Consider the following 18,361-nt stretch of genomic DNA (forward strand, 5'->3'; position numbering starts at 1 on the left):
TCTGAAGCGCAAAATCAAAAAATTTTTAAAATTTGAAATGCCGTTAAATTTTTAAAAAACTATCAAATATTTAAAATCGTCTGCCACTTGACTTATCAGCGAGGAAGTAATTCCATACAAACCTCAGTTTTATAGCTAAAACTAAAAATCACACAAACTTGCTCAATACAAAATATATCTCAATTATTAAACCATTCCTTCGATTTCTTTTCCTAGAAATATCTAATCTTTTCTCTATAAACAGCAACATCGTAAGAGCAACATCCTTTTATTAGCTCAATTTCTATGAATTTTTCAAGAATTTTCTACATTGTAACAAACCGAATGTAGAAAATTGAGAGGAAAAATGTACAAAACAAAAAATCACTTTTCCACAAAAAAATCTCACCTCTTATCAGTCCCGTCTAGAATGCGGTAGCGTTTAAACACTTTTCAGTTGTCATCAAAACTCATAAAAAAGAAATTCCCATTTAATTTTTATACATTGAAATTAAAATTGAAATAGTTAAAGGACAAACTTGACTCTCGAAGTTAAATGGAATAAAAATAAAAGTAAATGAATATTCAGTGGAGGTTGAGGACAGTTTGCATTCATTAATTTAATGGACTTTACTGTGGTGAAAAAAGAAACATTGTCTCCATCCTTTATTTCCATTTTGCTAGTGCGCCTCATGTATTATTTATAATGTGAATAATAAGTGTAATTACATTTTTTTTTTGTATGCGAAAAAAATATATACAGAACAGAACTAAATGGAGGAAAGTAAAGTGGGAAAGTTTTTATCACGCTATGTCCATGTCATAAATGAATGAAAAATTAACAGGTATCAACAATTTGACAATACATTGTTTTATTTTTTTGTTTTTCGCATATCGATTTTAGACTCATGTCTGACCGCAAAAATTGTTGACGAGCTTGTAGCTGTACAGCAGTGGTGGGCAACCTTTGTGTCACGGCACATCTTAGGTTGACCTAAGATTCACCAAGACATGCGATTTAAAGCATTTCCAAATCAATCTAGGGACATACTAGCGTGCCACGTCACACAGGTTGCCCACCACTGAGTCACAACACATCAGACACAAAAGAGGAATTTTGAATATTTTTTTAATTCATTTCAATTTAAGAATTAGAATTTTATTCATGAAGATCAAGTTGACAAGATATAATCGCCTACAAGTGACATCTAATTAAGGCAGTTCAATGATCAAGATTGTGTAGAAAAAAAATATTGAGAATAAAATTTATTAGGGTTGGTCATTGTGACACAAAATCGTACAGACAGGCGATAGCTTGTGGAACACGTAATTAAATAGTTACCAAGTGATTACCATCGGGGTCTCATTTATGCCTTCATTAATATTTTTGCTGTGCATGTGAATAATATTTTCTTTTTTTTTCTTGTATCCCAAGGGTACTATTGGAAAAAATAAATTAATTATTTATTGCTATGCGAATAAATATGAATATTTTGTGCCTTATCGGAAGAAGAGAATGTGGAAAAAGAGGAAATGGAAAAAATTATATGGAAAAAGAAATCTTGATGTTGTTTTGTTGAGGTAGACTACATATTTGAGATTGAGGAAGGTGGGTTGCATCCTTAGTTACAATTTTGTCTGCTAATTATGATTGAGTGCAACTTAAATGAAGTTATACTTTTCTGGTTTATTTGAAATTTATTTAATAGTTCGTCCAAGGATGCAAGAATGCGTCTCTAGTTATTTTGACAAATTTTGATTAAATGATCTTTAGAGGCTCAGTTCAACAAATTAAATAGTTCTTTTTAATATTGAGTCTTATCCTGAACAACACTGCGTGTTCGCTAAGGCCAGAGGTGTATTCTTGATTGGGGGTTTAGGTGTCAAACATTCATAACTGCAATCTAACAGCAGTGTATCATGGAATATGGATGTAAAAAATTCTTCAATTTGCTATGGTTTTTAGTGAAAAAATCCCAATTTTTCTCTGAATTTTTGCAATCCATACAAAAATTCAAACAAATTCAACTTATCCCGCAGCAAATTTCACCCCTCAACAAAATTCCACCTACGCTCCTGCCTAGGGCACCGCTTCATTTGTCATATTAACGGTAAAATGCAAAGTTACCTTGACAGCATCGTGATGATGTCTGATTTTGTCCTATTTTTGGGACAAAACCTGCAGTTCGCAGCATTGTGCTGATCGGGAATGTCAAAGTTCAATTGTGTACGCATTAAAACATTAAAATTGTCTGTTAAATTTTCCATTAAGTCGTTTAATTGTTCTTAAAATTGTGTCTACAATTCGACATTAACAAGCTGTATCTACTCTGCTATACCTAAGAATTAATCAGAAAACAAATTGTTTTTATTTCCAAAACTGACTTAATCATTAAAAAGAAAACAAATTCCTTCAGACAAACGTATAAAATGCAGAATTCTTCATAGAATTTCCAAGAATCAATCCTCAATCATCTTAACAAATCTGTTTGTTTATGAAATCTCATCCTGATTTTTTTCCAAAAAGTATTTCGCATTAATCCAAAATTTCATCTCAGATTTCACAATTTACAAAATTCTATGAACAATTACAGATACTTCTGTAAACAACCATTCAATTCCACCCACCTTCCTGATTCTATGAATTGCTTACAGCTTAGAGCTAACAATTTTGTTAAAAGCAATCACTTAATGTTTAGCTTAAAGCTGTTCGTTTTCTTTTTTATGGATAACAAATTTATACACGATTATATCTACCCTAGCTACGTAAAAAGAACTTTCTATGATTCCTTACATCAAGGGGAAGTAAAAATTATCAGCCGAATCGAGTTAAAAGAAGTTCATTTCCATGGTTCATCTTTTTGAAGTATTTGAATATTTTTCTCAAATTTTAATGAGCCTAATATCCTCAAATGAAGACGTTTCCGTGGATTTTACATCAAATAAGTAGAAAAGTATTAGAAACCAAAACTTTTCTTTTCCTCAAAATCATTAAAATCCACAGAAATAAGAGTCTGATAAGGTTTGTTAACTTAAGCAATTTACAAAATAAATTTTACTTAATTTTGTTTGCTTAGAAATGAAAATAAATTTGTAGATTAATTTCAATCTCGTACTCATCTCAGTTCCATATTGTCATAGAAAATGCGCTCTTGAAACCTCTTGAAGTTTAGATTCGAGCGTTAATTAATTTTAATTGCTCTTTGAGATGTTTATTTTTATCTCGAATACTTCCATCATAATTGAAATGGATAAAAAAAGAAAGAGAGCAATTTTCGTGGAATTCTAAAAATGAGAAGTTGTTGTTTCTTGAGAATGTTTTTCAATTGCTCAAATTACAGCAATATAATGTTTAAAGAACTTATCTTTTGGCGAATGATTCTCAAAATAGAAAGAAAGTAGTAATGGAATTTGGTGAGTATATTGGATGTAAGACACATTGGAGTAGCTCAAAGTCTGCAATTCCTTGCTGAACATCTCAACATTCTAGCTTGGTCTAACACAAGATATATAGATGTGTTCATATAAAAATTCTCAACATTTGAATTTTTTGTAAACACTAACACTACGAAAGAAAATTGCTAAAATTTATAAAAATTTGATTTGCAAAATTTTCTACTTTTAAATGAGTTTAGTTATACAGAAGCATTGTAAATGCTTTATTATATGCTAATCTAACTGACTGGTCTTTTTATATTTGTTTGAAAATTTTTGAATGTAAATTTTCAATATTTTTCAAATGTTATTGTTTACATTATTTTACGAAATTCCGTATGATCGAGTATGGTCGAGTATACTTTGTATGTACACATCTATATATCTTGGTCTAACATTTTGGCTTGGTCGGATATATCTGTGACATAAATATTCACGTTTTTGTAGCAGACAAACAACATCTCCGTTCGACACAATGCTCCATTTAGAATCCATGCGAAGTTTAGATTCAATTTGGAATCTCCATAGACTCCATATAGACTGCTTCTTCTATGAGTCGCTTGGGGAAAGTTCCATATGGTAGCTATTTGAAAGTTGAGTCCAAATAGATTAAATTAGAACTACAAGCTGCAATAAACTTAGTTTTTTATGGAAAATTCCACAAATTTCAAGTTTATAAATATACAATATATATTCGTCTAGTCGTATCCTCTTAAATTCGCGTATGACTTCTTTTACTGGCTTCATGTTGCATGGAATTCAGAAAGTAGTATACCATAGGATATTTAACTAAACTACTGTTTGAAATCGGTTGCAATCTAATCCAGACAAAAATCTCGAGCAGACAGTGAGGAACCGAACATGGTGCCGTAATGGCATCTTACTATCATATTAGCGTTCTCATTGCCTATCAGGAATAACCAGGAAATATCTGGTTTATTCGAAAAATCAGGGAAGTGATATTTAAGCTGCTGTCAGCAAGGAAGTAACCGATTTAAATAAATTTTAAGATTATGCTTATCAGCAAATGAAAGATGCTGTAGAGGGGTTTCGGCCCCTTGAAAGCATGCTCTTTATCTCTAAGGATTGAGAGCTTTATTCATTACTTTTTTGAAATCAATAGTTTATTGATTCAACAAGAGCAGTTGACTTACTATCGTTGAACAGACATAGTGAATATATCGACTATTTAATTTACAAAATGTGTTTGAAAAACCTGAAACACGAGCATAATGCTGATGATGATCCTTAAATGTATATAAGAAAGTGAGACAGAGTAAACTGCTTCATAAATTCCTTAATGCCAAACAGTATATTGCACAAAAGAGATTTTCTTATTCCTTTTTTCACTGTCGTGTCTCATCTGTTTGTCGTCTATTCATCTCGTTAACGCACTACGTAGATGTAGCATTTTTTATGATCAATTTTCCTTCCTTGACAATCATATAAAACAAAGCTCATAAAACCTCACGTTATATATGTGCAATCCTGACAATGGCTTCAAGTGTTGTGAATCTCCCTGTATAATGTTAGAGGCTTTTCTTTAGAATGTGGGAATTTTCCGTAGGAATCCTCACCTGACTGCTCATATATATGTAGACAGAAAGTTCATATGAGGTGAAAATTCTTAATAAAATTCTCAACATACCGCAGCACATCAATGAGTATTCTCATATTATACCTGTGGAGTTTTTTATTAACGAAAATAAATTTTTTTGTCATTACTGTTGAAATATGTTCATTTAATAAATAAGAAAGCTTTTACAAATGTCATTTGAGCATTCTTTTATTTTATTTTCTGAGTCAAGGGAACAATGAATCTCGAAATTTATTTGTTAAATTCTTGTTCCTGAATAAAAGTTTTTATAGTTTGGAATTAAAAGCTGAATGTAAAGTTTGTGATGGAAAATTAATTTGAGGATTACTGTTTGGTGAAAGTAGACATAGAGGAGCTTTATGAGGTTGAGATTGTGACGCATTGAATTAAAAATAGGATTTGGTCACATTCTTAGAGCTGAGTGGTTTAGTGGTGGAGTGGGTTCATTCAAATTATTTGGATATCACCACAACAATCAGGTGCTCGACAAAAGAAGCTTGTTATGTTCCACGAAGTAATTTCAACTAATAAGTGGTTTGAGTGCCTCTATACTCTGTCGGTCTAGATTTGAATGCGGTGTCTCAATGAATTCTAACTTCTTTGACTCTAGTGATAGTCTCGAAACGTGTAAGCTGAGCTTTAGATCACACAATTTGTACAGTTGAAGGTTTTTGATGACTTTTTACCTTGGAAACAAAAAAGGATCGAATTTTTAAAGCAGATCTTAATTCTAATTTGATACTTTATTAAAGAAAGGCTTCTTAGATTTATAGAAAGGCTGCAATCATCTCTTTTCTGTTAATCTGAGATATATGTAATACCAATCAGGTGTATTTTAATGTATGCTTATGTTTATTAACAAGAATATCATAATGCAAGGATTCTGAGTAAGACAAATGACGAAGGCTCCACTAAGGAGCTTTAAAGTTTCTGCTAAACCTCTTAATGAATCTCTCTTAATGAATACCAAATGGAAGCTGATTCTATGTGGCATCTGAATGCTTGCTTTATGGTATCCTTTAAAGGCTCGCAGAAAAGCCTTCATTTGTGTCGCTCAAGGATCACTTTCAATATCACATCAGTATACTGAAGAGATTAAGGAGTCTAGTTGCAAGGATAAACTTTCATATTTGAGTAGTCAAAAAATAAAAGTTAATTTACAGTTCTAATTTAATTTTGGTAACTCCGTTTCCCTAACAAGCTAAAGGTATGAGCTAAGTGTGAGTTGAATATGGTAGTTGAGAAAGCTCGCAAGCGTGCTCTGCTCTTAGGTGTAATCTCTTTGCATGTTAGGAGTTTCTGCTCCTGGTTTACTTAAATTTGAATAACATGACTTCTTAGTCAGCAGTTGTTCTACATAAGAACTTACAATTCTTGTAAAATTCTCCTTTAAAGTGCTTCAAAAACTCAAAAGTAATCCTTGAAATAATCCCCGACAATTTCCACACCTTGATTTAAGCTGAAAATTCCCAACGCAAGAAGTAAAATGAGCACCTTACATTGTTTTCATGAAAATTTATCGTCAAAATATAAAATAAAAAAAAAGTACGAAATATTTCTTTCGGTATTGACATTTTTTAAATTTCATTTTCAAAAAATGCGGCTCCAATCCAAAGAATGAAGAACGACAAAAAGGAGAAAGAAGAGAAAAAAAAATGAATTTTTTATCGCATTTTATTATAACTTTTTTTCCCATTTCTATGGCAAACAAATTAATTTAATTTAGATATTCAACATATGTCGCGCATATTCGTGTATTTACTCAACAACCAAATAAAAGAAGGAATATATGAGAAAAAAGAAGTAAAGTTCTTAAGGCATTCTAGATGTGGATGAGAAATTACTTTAGCGCATTTTTAATGAAAATAATGTTTATGGGATGGGGATGTGTTTATGCTTTAAAGAAAATTAGCACATCAAAGAAGGAACTTAATAATGTTTGAATTTAAAATTTAAACATTAAAGAGATTTGATAAGTCAAAAGTTGATTTTATAGCAGTGGTGGGTAACCTGTGTTCCGTGGCACACAAGTATCCTAATTTTTTTAAAATGCCAGAAACCGTATGACGTATGCGGTTTCGATCAATGCTTACCATTAGAGTGTGCCACGAACAATAAAAGGTTGTCCAACACTGTTTTACAATAATCTTATCAACTTACCGGATTTAAATTACAAATTTAACTCCAGTTCCGATTCTGTGAATGACCCTTTTTACGTATCAAATTGCACTTCCATTCCACTTGATTCATTTAATTTTAAGCTTGTTTAATTCATAGTAAATTGTTGTTTAAAGCAGCACTTTAAATTTATATTCAACAACAATTTACAACTGCGACAAATGTTAAAAAATAGCTCATATATCTCCATTGAGTACAATAGCACTTGACACATGCGACAAGCAGCAATTCTATTTATAAAAATATAAACATTGACCATTTAAAAAATTTTGCTTTTTGGAATTTCCGTAGAGTTCAACAATTGGCAAAGTGACTAATTTATTCATATTTTCTTTTGTTCTGTACATATTACACAAAATGCGTTAAAAACTTCCATCCGTGTGCAAATTTATGTTTACTTTTTATTATCGCTCTACATACATAATTTTTTTTTTATACGTAATGAATTTCTTCATTTTTTTCTTATTCTTATTATTACGTTTAGCTTACATTAATTTTGAATTTGATTAAAGGAATATGAAATGGCACATGCTGGCTGGGGGGATCATTGAAAGATGACGTTTATTGAAAGGATGCAGTCATGAAGTTTAAAGTCCAGTATGTATTCTGGTTGATACACATGCTAACTCTACTGAAGTGAAGTTGTGTTGGGATTTTTACGTCTTTTTGAAGTGTTGCCGTCGACAGGACGATGTATTTATAATGGTATACATAGTTAATATAGACACTATTGACTGCCCCGAATAGGACAACTTGGTAAATCGATCCAAAATTCGGAACCAGGCCAACATTACTATAACATCGTGCCGAATTTGAATTGAATTTGGCATCCTGGACCTGGAGTCGGATTTTTGTGCGTTTAATATATTTGTATTAATTGGGTATATTTTGTCGTTCTAATAAGACTATGAACTACCCTACAATCCCAGAATAAATACAATGTAGAAGATGGGGGTCGGATAAGGCGATAACTGGTTCAAGGACATAGTCAGGCCGACCTGATGGTAAACATTCATCTTTATTGTATAAATCGTAAAAATTTTGTGGGATTATTTAGATTTATTCACGAAATCCTTTAGCAAATTGAAGAATTTTCCCAAAAAGGAAGTTTAACGCCCAAATTCCTCTTCTAAAATACGACCCTGTATCACAGCAAAATCACCTGAAATAATAATTTGTCTCTCATGCACAACATAATTAGACATCACATCTGAAGAACCCTCTCAATAAAATTTTCCTTTTCCTTCACCTTCTTAGAAAAACATCACTTCGTGTTGTGAAAAAATTCATATAAAAATTCTTGCATGCTGCTCAATGAAATTCCTCATAATTTTTTTTTTAATTTTATAATGAAGACATTGCCTAACCTGCTAAATAAATTAGATACAATTTTATTCTAAAAGGAATCCAAAAAAAAAAATGTAACAAATTAATAAGAAGTTGAAAAAATAAATGCTCGAAGCGCGACAAGTGTCCATGCACCAATTAATGATCTCATTCAGACACATTATTTCCTCTCTCACGAACTTCCCTCTCATATTCTCTCACAGCCGAAAAAGTGCATTGAGTATGTATAAAAGACTCTCACGTAGAAAACTGAGAGTAAAAAAATTTTGTGTTGTAGATTGTTGCTTTACTTACTGAGACCCGGTGAGTGGGTGAAGAAACAAAAAAAAAAATCACATGAAGTAAACATTTTATCGTCTGTGTTACTGATTCTCAGTTCTTTCGGAACCGCGTTCGTGAAAGCATAACATTAAAGATTTGTCTGACTTGATACAAAAAAATCCGTGATGAAAATTCACACTGTAAATTATTAATTAACTGTTTTTGTTGGAAATTTATATACATATTTTGGCATTGCTAATAGCAACATAAGCGGAAGAAAATTTTTTTAGTTCATATTTATTTTTTGCACAGTTGATACTTTCCCACGATTCCCCATGCGTGCATAAATTCATATACCCATAAAATACAAAAAGTTCTTCTCATTTACATCTCGATATCGTGAAAATTTGTGTGCTTTTTTTTGTGAAGAAAATAAAATAAAAGGAAAAGGAAAAAAAAATCCAATTTCGGACACCTTCATATTTTGACTGAACAAAAAGGAACGGAAAAACTTTTATTTTGCATTCGACTGAAGAATTTGGGGGCAGTTTTGGCTCTCTACCTTGTGAGATTTGTGCAGAAAGTAAAAAATCGATAACAGATGAAGTAAATTTTAGTGCACGGGTGTCTTATTCCTCATTAAGTATATTTTTTTTTGCGCTACAACTTCAATCAAACAAGCGTTGAGCTAGTGGCAGTGGTGGTGAACCTTTGTTGTGATTTGTGAAATATCAGATTTTAATTGAGAATTGAAAATTTTAAATTTTGAAAAGAAATTTAAAATTTGAAAAGAAATTTAAAAGTTGAATGGAATTTTAAAATTTGAAAAAGATGTTTAAAATTTGAAAAGAAATTTAAAAAAATTGAAAAGAATTTCAGATCTTAAAAAACAATTTAAAGTTTCAAAAGAATTTTAAAATCTGAAAAGAATTATAAAATCTGAAAATAATTTTAAGATTTGAAAATAATTTTAAGATTTAAAAGAATTTCAAAATTTAAAAAGAATTTCAAATTTTTAAAAGAGTTTTGAATTTTTAAAAAAATTTCAAATTTTAAAAAAATTTTTGAATTTTTAAAAAAATTTCAAATTTTTAAAAGAATTTAAAGTTTTTAAAGAATTTCAAGTTTTTAAAAGAATTTCAAGTTTTTAAAATAATTTCAAGTTTTTAAAAGAATTTCAAATTTATTAAATGAATTTCAAGTTTTTAGAAGAATTTCAAATTTTCAGTTTTTTTTTAAATCTTAAAATGTTTACAAAGTTCAAATTTTTATCAGTGAATTATTTAACTCCAAATACTCACCTGATTCCACATCTGCATACATCACTCAAGTTCCTCATACCATAGCTTAAGCACCACTCATCTAGTGGCAAGCAAAAATCTCAGATGTATACACTCATTTGTTTTTTACTTAAATTGTTTTCACCTCGTACACAAAGTTTCAACATATAGACTTCACATATATGCAAAAGTCTCTCTTTCTTTCTAGTGTTGAATTGGCTTGAATGAAATAAGTTATAAAAAATGAGTAGGTGAACTCGTTCGCTTCATTCGCAGTTTTTTTTTTCATTGTTGTTATTGTACCTTTTTAATATTTTTCATCCATTCATTTCAATTCGCTTTAAATTTGTAAAGTTGAAACTTCCAAAAAAAGTGTTTTTCCTTTAACGCTTCTACGGGCAGTGTTGTAGGAGTGATTTTATGACAATTTATCTAGTTGAGAGGACCAATCACTCTTACAAAACTGCTGGCTTGTTTGATTGATTGTTGATGGTTGAAATTAAATAATTTTTTAATTCATTTTGCCTTCATGAATATAAATTGGAAGTTCCAGTTTTAATGAAATTTCACTTGCACAATCACGTAGATTATGTGAATCAGAAAAACGAAAAAAGCACATGAAATATTTAATTTTTTTTTTGGTAAATTGTACAGTAAAGTCTGTGGAAGACAGACACCTGTCTTCTGGGGGTATTTTTGAGATAAAAAGTGCATGAAATTTGATTTAGAAAATGTTTTTAATTTGTGGAGAAGAAATTGAAGAGTTTTTGAATGTGAGAAAAAATTTAAATTGACGCTGACTAAGAAAAATTTCTGATAAATTTATTAAATTAATTGAATTTAAAATGAATCATTTGTAATTGTGACGTTTAAAAGTCGTAATACTTTACTTTAATTTTTCAAAGAATTGCGATTTTAATTTAAGACCTTTAAAGTTTTCAATTTAAGATTTTTTTAATTGTTGAATTTTTGAAATTTCGAATTTAAATTATATTTCCAAATTGTTTTGTCAGTTTTAAATTTAGACTTAATTTAGTCAAATTTTTATAAAATCAGCGATTTTTTATCAAATTCTCAAATTTCATATTTCTCCAAAATTTCAAAAATTTCAAACAAAATCTTCAAATTGACACATATCAACTTAAAAATTCCAAATTCAAACTTCCCTCAAACTCTTATGCAATAAAAGGTTTTTCGTTGATATCTAAACTTACTTTCAAAAACATCTTTAGTTCCTCCTACACTTGTTAAGCTATATGCTAAGAGTTTGAATAAAAATATAACAATCATTTTGCTGAACAACTGATGAAGTTTGAGCTCAGATCTTAAAAACTTTGTTAGAGCTCTTTTCACAAAAAGAAAAGTTTTTCTATGCAAACTAAATTACTAAGTATCCAATGTCTTCTTTCCTTGAAACTTTATCGCTCTTTAAAAACCTGAAAATGGTGAAAATTGAGAAATTCAGGTTTGGAGGATTTGGAATATATTTGGGAATATTTGGAAAATCCTGTGAATCCTTATCATTTTTATAGTATAGTAATTCACAAAATAGCCAAATTCTCCACTAAATATTAAATAGTTATGCATGCAAAAATTGATTCAAAAATTTATTTTTCAAATTTTTAGAACCAATTTCCCTCAAACCAAACATCACTCAACTATGAAAATAAATCTCAAAAATACTGTAAATGAAAACTTTTCAAACGTCAATACAAAACTGTAAATCAAAGGGACTCTGTAAATTTGTTGAGGTGGTTGCATAAAATTTTCCTGTTCAAAATTAATCATAAAGTTTGCAATAAAAACACACAAAAGTATCAAAGTTTAAAAAATAGAAAAAAAAAAACATTATTCAAATGAGTTGAAATTAAAATCTCTTGAAAATTCATTAGAATGGAAATCAAAGCATGCTACACAATTTTCATCATTACTGCCATAATTGACATTAAATTTGAAATGAATTAAAAAAAAGTTATAAAAAAAGAGTTGAGTGCTCACTGTAAAGTTAACAATTTCTTTCAGCATAAAATCCGAGAGGAGCTGAGATGAATGCATCGGAGAAATAATAAAAAAAAAATTATGCATAATGAATAAGTGATAATAAAATGAGAGGAAGGAAATGCATAGTAGTGATACGATGCAATTGAATAATTAATGCATACAAAAAAATAGAGAGAAAAGTGGATCTCATATAAGTGAAAAAAAGAATCATTTTTTGTGCATTCAGCTTTTAAAGAGTTGATAAACATTCACATATATAGTAATACTTAAATATAAGCTCGTCACTAAAAAGTGTTGTCTGAGTAAACATCAAAGCATCTTCATCATCTACATTCACCGACTGGCAATAATAATTCTTCATCCTCAACTGTCATCATTAAATTTTTGCTTCCGCTCATTTATGCTAATGATACAGGCTATAGAAAAAAGTATCTAACAAGAATTCAATAAAGGAGGAATTAAAAAATCGTACAACAGCACAATACATCTATACATACACATTATTATTGCATCATCAGTAAAATAATTGCTTTACATCATCATGGCAATGGAATGGATAAATGCGATTGATAAAAGGTATGCAAATTATCATAATTTAAACATTTTTTTTTGCTATAGTGCGTTTATATGCAGATTTATTTTTTTATATTTCTGTAAATACATATTTTATGTACATGATGGGTGTCCCGAGCGACACAAGTTGGGAGGGTCCATCAGGGAGCTATTAAGTCTCCGATATGGAGCTATTAATGCTCAGATAAAATTATTTTATTAGCACAAAATGAGAGCTGCTTTTGTGTGGCTTCCGAATGTCTGCCAAGGAGTAGTGGCTTCCGCATGGCTGCCAAATAATAGCTGCTTTGATTTTCAGTCAATAAAATAGGTTTGGCAGAGACTATAAAGCAGAGCTTGAAGTATATTTGAATTTTATATGAAATCGAGTCGACTTCGAGCTTTGCTTGAAAGCTTCGTGGCAAACCCTCCATAATTTGTGTTGATCGGGATACATCATGTGTGTGTATGCATACTGATGCCATATATTAATCTGCATTTTCATTGTAGACAATTTAGTATTGTTTACTTTTTTATTTATCTATACTGCTTTCGTCCGAAAAAAGAATATTCAAAGGCTTGGTCATATATAACATGAAATTATTTAAATATTTTCCAATGTCGTTGCTTCGGACGTCTTTCTTCTGTCGAAGACATTCTCACATATTACTCATATACATGTATTGTTGTTATTATTGTCATTTGTCACATAAATTTTCGCCATGCGTTCGGTGACTCTCTTTTTTTATCAGATACTCATCTGCTGACTAACTGTTATTAAGTGCCTTGAATACCTTGTCTCTGTTGAGATTTTTACATTTCACTGATGACAAAAGATAATACTTGAAGATGCGCATATATTGAATATGAAGAAAGTCAAGTGGAAATTATAATGTGGCAGTCGGGCTATCTATGTAGTCACTGGGCCGCTACATTGCTTCGTTTCGTGAGGTCACCCGGATAACTACATGACAGCTGATTTTAATCAATTTTTATGGCAAAAAGTGAAATTTGTCGCATGTTGCTTTTCGGACTGAGTCAATCCATGTAAAATTCAAAAAACATAGTCTCCAATACCAGATATCAACACTGTCCAAAAAGATTAAGTCCACATAAAATATTTTTATTTAAAGATCTTTAAAATGAATGATTTAGTGGAAAAAGTTATTTTTTTTCTTCTCCTGCAATATTCACTTGATTATCATAAATTGGTGTCTCAATCTCTTTCTTTCTTCTTCTCAATTCGATCTTTATTTTGGGAAAATTTATGTGGCGTCAAAAGATAAGAGAATGAATAAAAAGAGTTTAAATAATCAGTGGTTCTCAACTCATTTGAGTCTATTCTGTGTATTGTAAATTGAGTGTGCTGTCAAACTTGCTATGAATGTAAACATAAATGGAAGTGAAATAGAATGTATTGAGCAGAATGTTGATTAACCTAGAACAGAAAAATGCAGCAAATTTGAAATTCTGTCTTAAAAATTATCCGAAATCAGCCGTCTCGTGGCCATAAGGGCTTCATTTGCCGTCAGGGCTTCATTAACCGTCAGCGCTTCATTACCAGTCAGGGCTTCATCAGCCTTCAGGTCATCATTACGTCTTCCTATCAGCGTGATGACGTAGTAGAGCCCTATCGACTAAATTATGCTGCTCGGAGAACACAGTTTACCCTAGAACTCGAGATTGACTTGAATTTTGTATGAAGCAGTTGACTTGACTTCATCCGACAAAATTCTATGGTATTAACTGAATTATGCATGAACTCGAATTGATTTTTCCATACAAATTCCTAACAAATCCAAGTAGATTTTGAGCTATTCTGTACCCTAACCATCAAATAATCCATATCTCTGACAGAAATTAGCCTAATTATAAATCCCAGATCTCTAAACCATTGTTGATTAGGGTAAGTTACCACTGGACTATATCATAAATCTAACTGATAGAAAGAATAACTTTTTTTGTCGATAATCTCTCTTAACTTGTATCATTTTCACATTTAAATGCCTAGTAGTAATTTATTCATGAGTTGTGGTCAACCAATATTTGAATAAATCTATACATAGTTGTGTGATTGTTCAATTTATTGTGAATATGTGAGATGGTTTTAGTGAAAAATGTTTGAATTTGGTTTAGTGCATTTGGAATGTTTATTTGATAATTCCAACAATGATTTTGATGAATTCCAATCTAATTTGCAAAGATATTTGACCTTTTTCAGCCATGTCAGTGCACCCAATTACGTGAATATATTCCACATGTGTGCTTAGCTAACTTTTTGGCACTACCAAATCAATAATTCCTACATTTGTTCGTCAAAACACAAAAACAAAATCTCTAATTCCAATGTCCACCCACAAGACGCCGACTTTTGTTCATTTTTGCTTACACATTTACAACAAATTCAATCGTACAGCTCATTAGCACAGACGGTTCCACATGTTCTATCTATAACACTTGTGTTTCACTTCTATTCAGTTTGTATAATTAGCTCATTATAATCTCATCATCCAATTTTCGGGTAGTTCATAGTAGAATTGATTTTTTTGCTTTTGTCTGTTTAGACTATAATGTAGATTTTTTTTATGTGAGTCAGAATTGTTTGAAATTTGATTTGTTCTGTTTACACTTAAAGTTTGCTGATATGTTAGTTATATGAGATGATGCAGAAGAAGATTTGGAGTTGTGGGAATGGATGGAATTAAAGTAAATTAGGAGAAGGCTGAAGCAAGGGTCAGACACTCCGATGTCCTAAAAGTATATTAAGTACAGCAAATGCAGTGGATTTTAAGGGTGTCTGACCCATGGGCTGAAGCTACTTAAGTATAATAGGCTTTGAATCAGTGGTTTTAGGACAAGACTAGGGAGGGGAGTGGCTAGATCGGTACCGAATTCAGAAGCTCATATTTGACCTAGTTCAATGTCTAGTTTAAGGGAAGTCTACTGCATTTAATTGACATAAATCCTCCTAAGAACTAGACATGCAACTAATCAAATGTCTAGTCAACTAGTCCACTCAAGGCTGAGTCTTATTCCATATACAGATGCACAGATTACTCTAACATTTGTCAGCTAGAGCATTATCTATTTGGATTCTAATATGAATCTCAAAATAAGTTCAAAATTACAATTCTAAAATCAGATTTAAGCATTAAGCTGGAGTCTCCTTTACCATACAAAGTCCGAGTCGACTGTTCAGTGCCATGAACATCATTAAACTCACTTCATGCCAATAGCCATCAAAAATTCATAAACTTCTTAAGTCCATTCTTGACATTTAATCAAAAAATCTCAACAATCCTTCCCAAATTTGGACCCATTCCATTTTCATTACACAACCTTCACATATTGGAGTCAACACAAAAAAGCAAATGACTTTCGAAAATGTCACCAAACAGATCATAAAGCAGATAAAGAAAGAAATTTCTCTCTACTCTGCCTCTCTTCACAGAAATCTCGACAAGTGCAGTACAACCGGATAGTTTAATATTGGAATTCTTTTATTCTCTTTTGTTTGGCATTTGTAATATAAACAAAAAAATATTTTTTCTTGTCTATGCACAAAGGCATGCGTAAAAAATTGTATAAAAAACTATGAAAAGGTCTACTTTACGGCAGTGATGATGAATTTACAAAAACAATTTACTTCCAGAATTGAATTGTTGTAATAATATCAATAAAATTTGTGTGTGCGATGTTTACATGAATGGACTTCACATAAATTATATTTTAACGCTTCGAACTCTTTATGACGGTGCAAGCATATGTGTGGAATTGTAAATCGATACGATTGAACGTTATTATTTGCTCTAAATTGAGCTCTCGGGAAACATTTTTACCTCATTTTTTTTTTATTTCATTCAGATAATACTTTTTGGCATTTTTATATTTGTTATATACATGCATTTGTTGATACTGCTGCTGCTGTGAGATGCGCGCAACATATGAATTGTAAAAAATTGAATTTTAATATTCTCAAATAAAAATAAAATAACAGCGTTTTTGGGTTTATTTGTTCAAACATTTGTAGCAGCTCAGTGGTTAACAATGCTCATGGCTTTAGGGGGAGTCTGTTCACATATTTTGTTATGTTTTTAGCTCCACTCTCCACTAATGGTAATTGAGACTTTTTTGCGCTCTAAATACTGGAGTAAGGGGGACCGTTCACTAATTACATAACGATCTTAGCCCTTAGGGTTCTTTCACTAATTACGTAACTCTCTTGGCCCCTCATCCACCTAAGGGGAGTTGAGATTTGGTTACGTATCGAGCTATGAAACGTAGGAATTGGGGGAAGTCAAAAAGATTTATTTTAGTCCCTCTTCCCCCTAAAAAGGTTGAGACTTTGTTTGGCCCTAAACAATGGTAAGAAAGATGGGATCGTGGCTTTGGAGGCCGATCACATATTACTTAACGCCCATAGTCCCTCATTCCTACCCTACGAAGGATTTAGGTTTTGTTACGCCTCAAACAATGAAATGCAGATATAAGGAAAGGGATTCATGGCTTAGGGTCATTCACTTGATACTTTATGCTCATTACCCTCATCCCTTCCTAGAGTTATAGGATTAAAATGTTGCTACGCCTCAAACAATCCAATGCCTGGGTTCGAGATGGAGAGTCAAAAATCCAATTTTCCACATTACATAACCTATGAACAAACCCCTATTGAAAAACAATAAAAAGTTTATATTTTATTGATACTTTATAGATTACGTGTTATTTGTCTAGTAACAAAGTAGCTAGAATTAATGATAAACATGCAATACATTTGAGATATCGTTAAGATTATAAATCAAAGTTTGAAATATGAGCATTAACATTTCAACAACATTACTCAGTATCATGTTTTGTTGTGTGAGCTTCAATGAGGGTAGTCAATAAATTTTTATTGTGTTCGATTATTCAAAATACATAAAACAAACTTTTTTTTATTTGATTGCTGTTCTTCTATGAAGTTATTTCAGGTTGTATAGCTGCAATGTGCTGATATTTTAGTATGAGTAATGAGTCATTGCAAATTGGATTGTTTTTTAAAGGTTTTTACTTTTTTATGGTGCCTAATTGCGGGTTGGTATGTTTGGAGTCTGATTAAGGTTCGGACACTTATCAGAAATTTGAAATGGAACTAGAGTCTTTAACTTTTAATCCCGTAACTGAGTCAAATGTTTGCAGAGAGGATAGTCTGTCTTCAGACATTTACACGCACAATGATCTCATGGTAAATGTAATTGAAATGAATTTCATAGGTATAGATCATCCATCAGAAATTTGAATAAATTGAACATTTTCTTTAACTTTTAAGTGGGTATCTGAGTCATGTTTGCAGAGAGTTCATAGTCTTTTGGAATTTAAACCACAATGATCTCAATCATCCCTCTCGCTCTCTCCATCATCCTATCGTCCATCCTTCCATTCCTCCAATCCAAAAGGATTTTGTAGCTCCCTAACATTGTTAAATGGGGGTCTGACCCTTGGTCGAAATTAGCCGTCAGATAGACGTAAATAAAATCTCAGATATTGCTAACAACGCGACTACGCAGTGGCATCCTGGCGACAACACTGTTCAATTAAAGTAATTTTAAATAACGCAATTTAAAGGTGCATCCAAACCAAAATTTTCACAACAATTCTATGAAAAACATAAAATCTTTTATACTCAACCAATACCCAACAATAAGTAAATAAATGATATTCAAATATGATACCCAAATTTCCAAGAAGCATCCCA

The 18,361-nt window shown here is 31.2% G+C and overlaps 1 protein-coding gene across 4 annotated transcripts in view; it reads left to right on the forward strand.

Moving 5' to 3' along the window:
- Nucleotides 1-514: 514 nt before the first annotated feature.
- The window catches only part of Epac (Exchange protein directly activated by cAMP), a 106,207-nt gene continuing 88,360 nt past the window's right edge, over nucleotides 515-18,361 (forward strand). For 2 of the 4 annotated variants that reach the window (XM_070643270.1, XM_070643274.1), the window contains exons 1-2: nucleotides 8,976-9,403; nucleotides 12,100-12,654. In XM_070643270.1, coding sequence (XP_070499371.1) covers nucleotides 12,620-12,654 — 35 coding nt within the window. In that variant the 5' untranslated portion in view covers nucleotides 8,976-9,403; nucleotides 12,100-12,619. Of the gene's footprint in view, nucleotides 825-8,975; nucleotides 9,404-12,099; nucleotides 12,655-18,361 lie in introns of those variants that run through there. The other 2 variants (XM_070643273.1, XM_070643271.1) reach the window with 2 other exon arrangements.

Source organism: Chironomus tepperi, unplaced genomic scaffold, assembly GCF_022539635.2.
Source record: "Chironomus tepperi strain 1889 unplaced genomic scaffold, CSIRO-AGI_Ctep_v1 contig_309, whole genome shotgun sequence".
Lineage (NCBI taxonomy): Eukaryota > Metazoa > Arthropoda > Insecta > Diptera > Chironomidae > Chironomus > Chironomus tepperi.